This window comes from Apodemus sylvaticus, chromosome 20, assembly GCF_947179515.1.
Source record: "Apodemus sylvaticus chromosome 20, mApoSyl1.1, whole genome shotgun sequence".
Lineage (NCBI taxonomy): Eukaryota > Metazoa > Chordata > Mammalia > Rodentia > Muridae > Apodemus > Apodemus sylvaticus.
In genome coordinates, this window is record NC_067491.1 from 663437 (window position 1) to 674866 (window position 11430).

At 57.0% G+C, this 11430-nt stretch overlaps 2 protein-coding genes across 5 annotated transcripts; one reads left to right on the forward strand and one right to left on the reverse strand.

Annotated features, from left to right (window-relative positions):
- The first annotated feature begins 13 nt into the window (after positions 1-13).
- Positions 14-2089, forward strand: Mrpl54 (mitochondrial ribosomal protein L54). The gene is made up of 3 exons (XM_052165751.1): positions 14-166; positions 1074-1230; positions 1802-2089. The coding sequence occupies exons 1-3, from the start codon at positions 49-51 to the stop codon at positions 1932-1934; spliced, it is 408 nt and encodes a 135-aa protein (XP_052021711.1). The 5' UTR covers positions 14-48; the 3' UTR covers positions 1935-2089.
- A 1923-nt stretch (positions 2090-4012) lies between these two features.
- On the reverse strand, positions 4013-9397 carry Matk (megakaryocyte-associated tyrosine kinase). 4 transcript variants are annotated; one of them, XM_052165698.1, is made up of 13 exons: positions 9286-9397; positions 8375-8434; positions 7665-7775; positions 7454-7569; positions 7151-7370; positions 6777-6870; positions 6014-6079; positions 5442-5541; positions 5278-5362; positions 5125-5198; positions 4837-5032; positions 4467-4553; positions 4013-4379 (listed from the first exon to the last, which is right to left on the reverse strand). In XM_052165698.1, exons 2-13 carry the CDS (start codon positions 8381-8383, stop codon positions 4140-4142), a joined length of 1398 nt encoding a protein of 465 aa, XP_052021658.1. In that variant the 5' UTR covers positions 8384-8434; positions 9286-9397; the 3' UTR covers positions 4013-4139. The 4 variants fall into 4 exon arrangements, with proteins under 4 accessions (XP_052021658.1, XP_052021657.1, XP_052021656.1 ...); XM_052165697.1 differs by having other exon boundaries at positions 7665-7778; XM_052165696.1 differs by lacking the exon at positions 9286-9397 and adding an exon at positions 8610-8725.
- Positions 9398-11430: the final 2033 nt, after the last annotated feature.

Sequence of the window (11430 nt, forward strand, 5' to 3'; positions counted from 1 at the left end):
CTCTGACGTAACCCGGAAGTATGCACGTGCGAGCGGCCAGCGAGCGCCATGGCGGCCGCCCGTCTCCTCCGGGCTTCCCGGGTGTGGACCCGCTGGCATCCCCGGGCGCTCCCTGTTCCTGGGAGACCTGAAGAATTCTTTATCCGGGAATATGCCAAGAAGCCAGGTGAGTCGGCTCCAAAGGAACCAACGCGGGTACGGCAGGCAAGCTGCTGGGGAGGTGGGGCTCCGAGAATCAACTGCGCAGGCGCAGCGTGCTGAGGGCAAACGGCGCGTGCCGGCGTAGTGACACCCCCTCCACCCCCCGCGTGCGTCTCTGCCTTGGCGCTCGGTGCGCAGGCGCGGCCCTTTCGGGCCAGGACAGGGCGGGGCCAGACTGGATTCCGCGCTCTAACTTTGAGTAAATCACCAAACATGACCAACATCAGCTAAGTTATTGTCATTGTTTTCATTTAAAAAGTAATGTGGGTGGGCAAGTTGGTTCAGTGTGCAAAGTGCTTGCCTTGAAAGCCTGGGTTTGATCCCCAGGACCCACGTTACCGGAGGAGATGACCGACCCCACACACACTGACAGTGCACACAACCCCATGATAATTATTTAAAAATTACGCTTTGAGTGTGAACGTGATGGCATATATCTTTAAAACCAGCACTCGGAGTGGAGAAGCAGGTTGATCGCTTGTGTTCCAGGTCTGCCAGGAAGACCCCCATCTCAAAAACATTTTTTTAATTTTTTCTTTTTTGGTGTTGTTCCAAGGAGAGCTACATAGTGACACCCTGTCTCCAAAAATAAATAAGTAAAAAATATTTTAGACATGAGTCATTGAGCCATATCTCTACTTTCAGGGTTTGTTTGTTTTGAGACTCCCCAGTAACTTCAGCTCCAGGATGCTGATGACAGGCATGTGTCACTATGTCAGCATCCCTGAATGGAAGAGGGGTTGTGTGGTAGGGACTGGGCTTTCAGGGTACACAGAGTGGGACCTGTTATGCATGGAGGTAGCTGGGGTTGTTGGTTGTTGGAGGAGGGCAGAGCTGGGCAGGCTGAAGTGACCTGTGCTCTCACTGTGCAGCCGGCAAGGGCGGCAAGGGCGGCGTGACCGCTGAGGCCCTGAAAGACCCTGAGGTGTGCACAGACCCCACTCAGCTCACCACACACGCCATGGGGGTCAACATCTACAAGGAAGGCCAGGATGTGACTCTGAAGCCAGACTCCGAATACCCCACATGGTAAGTAAGTGTACCACACTGCATCGGAAGCCTTACACCCAGCCTGCAGGAACATGATACTCCAGGACCTCTCCCTCGGGCCTGCTGGGCTGGATGCGAGTGGATGCCCAGGACCATAGGTCACCGCAGGCTGAGGGGCAGGGGAACTCTGTTTCTTGACATTTATGACTGATCCCTAGCAACCCTTGTTCCAGGGACCCAGAGGGTTGGTCAACAGCAGAAGTATCCCGGTCCCAGGGCAAGCTGGGAATCAGTTATCTGAGCAGGCAGACATGGTGGGGCCACATTCTCGGGAGATTGGGAGAGGCAGGGGCAGGGGAGTGCAGACTGGGCAGTAAGTTTTTCCTGGGGAGCCCACATAGACCCAGGACTAAGGTGTGACCTGTACAAAGGTCCTGGGGCAGGACAGAGCCAATTCTCTGGGGGCAGAGGGGCAGCAGCATGGGGGGGCTAGGTTCCTTAGGCTCACTCTCTGCCGCTGAGAACCAGGACAGGGTTCAAAGCCGCAGCTGGACACCACCCACGCCCTGGAGCTATAGGATGTCCATGCAGATCTGACTCTCACCCACAGGCTGTTCCAGATGGACTTGGGTCCCCCCAAAAAGCTAGAGGAACTAGAGCCGGAGTCCCGAGAATACTGGCGACTGCTTCGCAAACAGAATATCTGGCGTCAAAACCGGCTGAACAAGAACAAGAAGCTGTAGTGTGAGGACGGGCCCCTCACAGACTGACCGCCTGGGCCCGTGGCCAGCCAGTGGCGCGAGAATGGAGCCCTGTGGCCAAACTGTCCTCTGACCTTCACATGCTCACCATGGTGTGCAGGCCACACTTACACTAAATAAACAACTACGAAAATAAAGGCGTGGGGCTGGAGAGATGGCTCAGTGGTTAAGAGCACTGACTGCTCTTCCAGAGGTCCTGAGTTCAAATCCCAGCAACCACATGGTGGCTCACAGCCATCTGTAATGGGATCTGACGCCCTCTTCTGGAGTGTCTGAAGACAACTACAGCGACAGTGCACTCACATATATAAAATAAACAAATCTTTAAAAAAAAAAAAAGAAAGGAGTAGCAGCAGCTATACACGCGATGTGTGTCATGCCCAGTGGTGTCAGACCTGGGAGGGGCCTAGCCTCTGCTCCACAGCTGTGCTCTGTCTAGAACCTCACCTCCAGATCTCGATGGGCAGGCTGGGCCTGGCCTGGTCCTTCGTGCCTCAGGTAAGGCCAGGCCCAGGTACTTCAACAGTGAGGTCTAACTGACGTGCTCATACGCCCTCTGGGTGGGCGGTGCTTGTGCAGAGATGGTGTTGGCCCCTGGCCAGCTGTGTCCTGCTGATCAGTAAAGGGAGTGAGGACAGGACTGCCATTCCCTTCCTGCCGGGGTGTGGGTGCAGCCCACTTGTCATTCCCTGGACCTCAGGGCTGCACAGGCCTTTGCCATCTGATCTGGAGCCGGCCTGACCTGGGCAAGTGGCCTGAGCTCTTCCCACTTCCCTAGGGTCCAGCTGGGCCGAGAGAACTGGTAAGATTGTGGCACTGAGGTCCTACACAGGAGAGTGCCATGGGTCGGTCATGGAGATGCGGAAGTGGCAGGTACGCCTCCCTTCCCGGGGCTTTGGATGGTTCTGGCAACACCCTCCCACCCACCCCCACCCCCCCCACCCCCTGCCTCACTGAAGGGATCTGGGGCTCCATCCATACAGCAGGAGTCCGTGAAGCCCTTTTTTAGCACCAGCCTTCATGATGCTGCCCAGCAGGCAGAGGGGCAAGGATGTAGCCATCTTAATCCAAATGTCCTGCGGCTCCCCGGGATGTGTCAGAGCAGAGCCTGTCACCTGATTTCTCCCACCTGCCTCCCAGCCCTGGCCTGGCCTGGGCCTTAGCACAGGCTGTGTCCTCTGACTACACCACCAGTATCTCTTCCTCCTCCTGTTGACACGGCAGCCTCAGCCCGTGCCCCAGACACACCAAGGCTCTCCTGTGGTCCTTGCATCTCAATCAAAATTAACACTGAGTGTGTCTCCTTCATTGCTTGGTCCCAGCACCCAGTTGTAGCCTTGCACCACACCTGCGGACAGGCTGATAGATGGATGGGTGGGTGGGTGAGTGTGGCTGGGTGGTAAGGTGGATGGGATCACAGAGAGGTGGGTGAGCGCGGCTGAGTGTGTCAGAGTGAGTGCCTGGTAGGTGGGTTGCTAAGGCAGACAGGTCGACTGCCGTCCTTGTCAGCCTTGACTCCCAACTTGGCTCTACTTTGGTGTCTTGGCTTCCATGGAAGAAAACCACCTTGACCTTGGAGTCAGGAAGCATGGGTCCCCTCTGTAAGAGATCTGCTGTCCCGGCATCTCTGTCCCTTCTTCAATGTGGGCATCCCATACACTCATGGGCACCTGAGATGGACGTAACCGGAATGGCCCAGCTCGGTGCCCCTCACACTTGGGAGTGACCCTTTAGGTTGGCTTTTGTAGCAACTCCATAAACAGGCAGAGTGGCTTAGGATCCCTCCCCAGTAGGTGACACAGCTGTGTGGCAGGCAGGGCCCTGGGAACTGATGGCAAGTCTCTAGACTAGCTGTTCCAGATGCCCTGGCTGCACAGGCTGGTGGACAGCCTGTGGTTTGCCCATGGAGACAGAGTGGGCAGGGACTTTGGGTGACGTCACAGGCATCAGCAGTCCAGGCTGCTTAGAAGTTCATGGTCACCAAAGCTGAATTCAGGGAGTTGGCTGCAGGTCTCTGCTTGCTCAGGGCAGCGGGTGGAGGACACAGGCACCAGACACAATTGTACAAAATCCTTCCAATTGCTCTTTATGGGGTGTCCCAGGCATGGGGATCCCAGGGACTGCAGAGCCTGTCACTGGCTCATCCTGGTCCTGTGACCCTGTATCTGTGTCCTCCTGTTTTCTGCTTCAGGGATCCTGGCTCCGAGTGGGAGTGGAGCCCTCAGCCTCCTGTCCCCTGGTAGGGGCCGTGACACCCACACTGCGGAGCTCACGGCCCAGCTTCTCCACTATTTTGCGGAAGGGTGGTCGGCGCGCGGGCTCTGCCTCCCAGCAGCTGCCCATGAGGGTGTGCACAGAGCCCGGGCAGCCGTCGGGGGGCTCCATGCGGTAACCCTTCTCCACAGCCTCTGAAACCTCCTTTAGCGACTGTAGACACAGGGGTGTAGCGTGGGTGGAGGGCAGTCAGTGGCACAGGCTGCACAGTCTGCCCCTCCCCAGGATGCTGCTGCTCACCATCTTGGGGTATGGGGCTCTTCCGTATGAGAAGACTTCCCACAGCAGCACCCCAAAACTCCAGACATCCGACTTGCTGGAGAACCGCTGTTGGGGCAGAGGTCAGGGTGAAGAGAGTTCCCTGTGGCCTCCCTGGACACAATCCCAGGCTATTCTCTCCCTCCGCGCTAAGCCCGTGCCTGCTTCAGGGATGGGGAAATCTGAGACGGAGGGAAGCTCTAAGAGGAATGTTGTAGGCCCAGGGCTCACTGGAGAGGCACCCACTTTCCCGTGAAGCTCAGAGGGTGTGCATAGGGTCACAGAGCACAATCAGAACGTCAAGTGCCTTCTGAGGAACCCCAAACCCAGAGACGAGTGGAAGGCAGCTCACCCCGTTTTTGAGAGCCTCAGGTGCCGTCCACTTGACTGGCAGCCGGCTTGAGTCCAGCCCCTTCCGCTCCGCCTTTGCTAAGCCAAAGTCACTGACCTTGGCCACTAAGTCCTCCGAGACCAGGATGTTTCGAGCGGCCAGGTCCCGGTGCACCAGCTTCTTGCTCTCTAGATATTCCATGCCTTCAGCAACGTGACTAGAGACAGACAAGGCCCGGTCACCCTGGAGTCAGGCCTCAGTTTCCCCTTCCATTTAGGGACCTACCTTCCTGGAAGGAATGTCACTTACAGAGCAAACTGCAGAAGCTGGGAGGTGCTCACAAGCGCACGGCCCCGCGTGCGCAGGAAGTTCACCAGGTTGCCCTGTTTAAGGGGAGGGACTTGGGGGTCTCCAGGCTGTTGGGCCACCCCTTCCTGTCCACCCATCCACCACCCTGCACACCTTGCTCACGTGCTCCATGACAATGTACAAGCCGTGGTGCAGGATCACACCCAGGAGTCGTACTAGGTTCCTGTGCTGCAGCTTTCTGGGGTGCAGAGGAGGACATGAACTGAGTACACACCTGGGACCCCATCCCTGGGACCCGGCTCCGCCCAGACACTCACGTCATCACAGCTGTCTCATCCAGGAAGGCCTGGGCTGTCACATCACACTTGATATTCTTCACAGCCACCTTCTGTCCCAGGTACTCACCCTGTAGGACAGCTGTGGAGGAGGACAGAGCTCAGGACCCACCAGCAAGGCAGACAGACAGACCTGCTGATGTCCCTGCCTGGAATTCCCCCCAGTGAGGGGCTGGGGCATGGCCTGGGCAGAGACTTGGAAACACATTCAGGTAGGCCTTGCTCCATCCCCCGAGGCCCTGAATGAGGGAAAAAATAATTCATGTAAATACGGTGGCTGTCTCATTATTCAGAATTCAAATTTCTGCTCCAGGAGAGAACCACATCTTTGCATAATTTCCAGCTTGGGTTGAACATGGCTGCCATGACTGAGACATGCATGCAGCCTGCTGTCCCCTGACCCGAGCCCCAGAGTAATTCACACAGGGAAGGTTTTCTGAGTAGAGGATCCTGGGAGGTGAGGGTGTGGCTACTTCCCAGACAGCCCACACCTATCCTGCGCTGTCCAGTTGACGGGTCAGCTCTGAGCACTGCCTGCTGTGCCCCCTCCTCACCTCCAAACTCCCCCTCTCCAATCTGTGCTCCCAGAGTCAGATGCTGTAGGTCAAGCAGCCAGCCAGCTGCAGGGACAGAGAGAGCCATTGAGAGGGGGATAGGAGCACCAACCACCTGCCCTCCCCACCCAGTTTGCATTCAGTGAGACTTGGAGAGCTGACATCCCCATAGCTGGGCACACTGAGCATGTGCCTGCCCCAGCAGCTGCCCTAAAGCTGTATGAAGGGCACCCCACTCCTGGTACCATTTACAGTCCTGTAAGCCACAGCTGTCCCAGCTTTCATCAGAATACAGTCCCCCTAGGTTCCCTAGACTTAAGCCCTGGCTCCAGGACCTCCCTCTAGGGACAAGGAGTGTGGCTGCCCTTGTGACCCGCCATGCCTCTAGGAGGGTCTTCTCCTTACTGATCCACACAGAACAAAAGGCACAGAAATACAGAGTCACACAGGCTCTGGAATCTTCCAGGGCTGTAGTCTCCCTAATCTTGAAGTCTGCACAGACCTGCAGTTGCCTCTGAAAGCCCTCCCTCCCAAAGGCCTCTAACCCCCACCCTACCCCCACCCTACTGCCACTCTGAAGATGCAAGCAGGACAGACACCTCTCTCCAGAGCTGTGGTTTTGTCTCTGGGACTCCAGACCCCCACTGGAGAAGTGTGACAGGGTTGGAAGACACAGGAGCTTAACTAAGCCAAGGCTGGGGTGTGAGGGTGAGCAACTGAATTGGGGGTAGGGGGTCTGCTCCTCTGCAGGGGTGGCTCTCACCCTTGGCGAGCTCCTCCTCTGCGGACTTTGCACCCTGTTTCCTCCTTGGCTTCACCAGCTTGGTGCAGATGGCCCCCTTGTCCTTGGTGTAGTGCTGTGGAGGCCGGCGGCCATGAGCCTCTGCGTCTTAGGACCCCGCTCCCAGTACCCCCACCCTGAGCCTCCACCTCCCAGGATCCTGCTTCCACTACCCCACTCCAGATCTCAGCGAGGTGAGTAGGTTTCCATGGCAACAGTGGGGGAGGGTAGAATGGAAGCTGAGGGTGGTATCCACGCAGAGCTCCCTGGGGAGGTGACCCCAGTTCTAGAGATAGCTACTGGGGGCTACCATGCATATTTCCATCCCCCCACCCCAGCTTTTCCCCACAGGTCACCTCCACCATGTCCATCAGATTACAGAAACACACGGCCTCATCAATGGTGAGGTGCCCGTCTCGATGCAGCACACGGTAGTGGATGACATCATGGCCGAAACTGACACACAGGACATAGTCTCCAGGGTGACGAGCTGATTCCCTCACAAGAAACAGCCCGTCCTCAGGTGGCTGCAGCTGCTGTATGGCTTCCTGTCCGGAGATCTTGCCATGAAACCATCTGTGGGGATGTGTGTGGAGAGGGTGCTGTGTGAGGCAGGCATGGCTGGGGCCCTCATGCCACCCCCCCAGGGTGCCGCTCACGGCATGAGGCTGAGTTTGGGGTCTGTGGAGAGGGCCTCCCGCTGTCGCAGAGCAGTGGCCGCCAGCAGCCCTTCCTGCCCACTGCTGTGGTGCTTGGCACGGTACCAGCTCTTGTCCTGTACAGGAAGGGAACAGATCGGGGGATGGGGCTTCTGGTTGTCTGCCCTGGCACCCCGAAGGCACACCACTTACCCCCCAGGTCCCCTCTCACCTCACAAGCTTCTAAGATGGTCACCATGTCACCCTTTCGAAAGGCTAGCTCGCCGGGCTTAGGGCGAGAGTTCTCGCACTTGGTCATACATTGAGTCCCAGGGGCCCAGCGCTGCTGGGAAGGACACAGAGGCAAGAGGATGTTAGGGACCAACCACAGTTCCCACAAGTGGGAACTGGGAGGGACAGAGAGGCCTGAGAGAAAGCTGGAGCTGGTGAGGACAGAAGACAGGACAGGGAATAGTGAAGACACAGGCCTGTAGCCTAGCTCTCTCAGATGGCTGAGGCAGGAGGATTCCAGACCAGCCAAAGGCCACCCTGGGCTACAGTGAGACTTTGTCTCAAAAACTAAAAGATGATGCCAGGTGGACCTCCCAGAACTCATGGAGGGAGGGCAACAGAGAGGCAAGTGGATCTCTGAGTTTGAGGCTAGCCTGGAGACTCAGGTCCCAAGCCAGCAACACCTACACACTGAGACCCTGTCTCAAAAGTAAAATAACATAAAGACTAGAAGCCTGGGGTGTCTAATACAGAAAGGAGGAGGGCAGAAGGGGGACAGCCACAGAGGGTCAGAGTTACAGTCACACGAGGCCAGTATGGCAGGGTCCTTGGGGACTGTCAGGTGAGGCTGCTTGCTCCAGTGGGGGCCATGTCCTACCCCCCAAAGGGGACAGTTGAAAAGGGTCTGGTGACTCAGGGCCCCACACTCACCGTTGGCATCCTAGCTGCAGCAGGTGTGGGGTGCCAACCTCCGAAGAATCTAGGGCTCACCTGTGAAGGGAGGAAGTGCCATGCTGGGAGCGAACCCCAGGCCCAGTTCCCTCCTCAGGATCTGGCCTGGTGGAGGCAGCAGCCAGGAAGCAAAGAGCCCCTCTCAAACCATCCCTCAGATGGCTTGGGTGTGATGCCCCTCTGCAGCCCTTGGCTTTAGGGAAATGAGCTATACCCGCCGCAGGTCCTTAGACTCCCAGTCATCAAAGGTGAGCCAGGAGACCCGGGAGCCTCGCCCAGTCATTGCTCGGGAAGCGGAAACTGAGGCTCAGAGGAATGATCTGATGGCCTAGGTGGCAGCCAGGGCTGTGTGTGAGGAAGAGCTGGGACTGTGGCTTCCTCTTTTCTGGGCGTGGGCAGGGGCCGTGACTCAAGGTCATTCCTGGGAATCTGACCCTAAGCGGAGCCTGGGATCCTGTAAGGCTCCTGACTCTTCAGTTCGCCATGGGTCACTAAAGAAGCATCTTGAAAGGACCCACCCCATCCCAGCGCGGGCATGCCCGGGTCCTCGGCTGGTGGCTGGTAGGGGGCAGGGCGGGAGGTTGGGGTGCGCTGCTGGCCTCGGGCTCAGTGGGGTTTGCACGGCAGCCATGCAGACGGAGGCGCATGTGCATCTGGGCACAGGTGCCACCAGCCACCCCTGTGTGTACGACACGGGCGCCAGAGAGCCGCATGCACCTGTGCGCGTTCCTGTGGCGCACAAGGGCCCTGCAGTGACCACCTGGGCTCGCGCATTCAGAGACTTGCATGCCGCACCCAGAAAAAAAAAAAAGCCCGTTGCACCCGACGCCCCCGGGTCCAGGACCGCTTTGAGGGTGGAGTCTCCTCACCGCCCACGCACACACGCTCACCTGCTTAGGGCGCGACCCCCAGAGGGCCCCTGCCAGCGGGTCGAGCGCCCAGTGGCGGAACTCGGAGCAACTTGCAAGGCTTCCTCATTTTGGGGCAAGGATGGAGGGGACTCGGCTCGGAGCCCCTGCGGGTCCTAGCGCCGGCCTCACTACGGCCGGCCGCGCTGCCACCTCCTCCCGCTCCACCTCCCACTCCGTCCGGGTGGGGTGCTAAGTACCGAGTGCTGGGTGCTCTTGTGTCCCCACTGAATCCTAGCCTTCCTTCGCCCACCGTGGGAAAGCTGGGAGAGTGGAATGGCTCGGGCACGCGGCGCAGGTGCTAGGAGTAGGAAAGAACTCCCGTCTGGGGAGGGGACCACGGCAAGCTGCAGCCCTCCCTAGTCAGCCTGTACTTTCAGAAGCCAGACAGTCTGCTGCGACGCACTCAACTGTCCTCCCAGCACTGGCGAGGCAGAAGCAGGAGGATCTCTGTGAGTTGGAGCTCAGCCTGGGGTACAATAGAGAGCTACATAGAACTTGTCTCAAAAAAATTAAAGCAAATAAAACCTAATTAAGCACACATTTGGGCAGAAGTGCCTGGAACGGGTGGACATGACACTGCCAGAAGCCACAGGTCAGGTCGTTAATCACAAGTCCCCAAGCAGATGCAGGTGCCCACTTAGGAGCCCTTGGCCAGGGAGGCCAGAGACTTGGATCCAAGGCAGCCTGAAGTTCCACTTTTCTCTGTCCCTATTGCTGATGACAGTGTCTGAGTCACAGGCTCCCTCCCTGTTGTCGCCATCAGCCAGCCTATTGCAGCACCCCCTACCCACGCTGTAGACAGATGCCCCATGGGTGCAGCAGTGGCCCAAGTGCTCTGCAGTAACCAACTGCTTTCTGACTGGATCTGGCACGGTCCTAGCGAGACCTCCTACAGTTGTCTTACCAATGGACTTTGTACAGATGTTTATTCTGGTACCTACAGTTAGCCAAGATCCAAAAGAGGGGACAGGGGCTCAGTCACACTGTGGCGTCACAGGCTGTCATCTCAGCACTGCAGAGGTAGAAGCAGAAGGATCAGGAGTTAAGGTCATCCTCAACTACATGGTCAATTTAAGGCCAGCCTAGGCTACCTGAGACCTCGTTGGAAAGAAGAAGCTGTTGACCACAGCCCTGACCCTTCTGGACTTTGATGTGGAACAACAAGGTGTTAAGGGAGCTTATGATGGCACAGGAAGCTGGGCCAGGCTCGGTGAGCACAGTACTCACCAGTGCACAAAGCTGTGGGTTCTAAACCCAGCACCATCCCAGCAGTGGTTGAGACTGGGGTGGAGGATCAGGACTTCAAGGTCAGCCTCAGCAGTTTGGGATGACCTGGGCTAGGTGACTCTGTCTTAAAAGAAGGAATTTAAGATGCCCAAACACTTTGCTTTTAAGACAATTTCACTCGTAGCCCATGTAAGCCTCAAACTCACCAACCATACTCCTCCTCCAGCATCCCAGGTGCTGAGGTGACAGCTGCAGCACCATGTCCAGTCCTCACGACAGATGTTTAAAGTCAGTACCTTCAGAGGTATTAAGGAACCTTTTGCTTCCTTGTGCAGGTAGCACTCGTTGTGCCCACTTTGCAGATGGGGAAACTGAGGCTCTAAGACTCACTGCTATCAGTCAAAGCACTGGGGACACCTAAGCTTCTCAGTTTCCATGGAGTTTGTTTCAGCCTGCATCGCGGCCAGATCTGTCTGCTCCAATTAGTATGCCTTTAAATTTAGCTCTGCGTGGTGCTTCTCATGCTAGGGGGACTCTGGGATTCAGAGAAGGACAAGGCTTCCTGTGGGGAAAATTCCCCTCTCTTTGACATCCAGTTGCAGTCAGCCCTCCACCCTACTTTTCTATTTGTTTGTTTTGAGACAGGGTCTCACTGTGTAGTTCAGGCTAGCCTAGGACTCCTGGTCATAGTATACAAAACACCCAAGGACAGGACGATAGAACAGCTTTAGGTCATGTCTGCCATACAAAGCAGGGACCAAAGTTCACTGATACCCACTGAGTGTGAAAAGCAGGACACAGGGAGAGCCAGAGGGCGAGCCAAGGCTACCCCTTGGATTAACATGCTCACACACTAAGATGCATATTTTAAAGTGCCGCTGGCAAAAAGACTTTAGC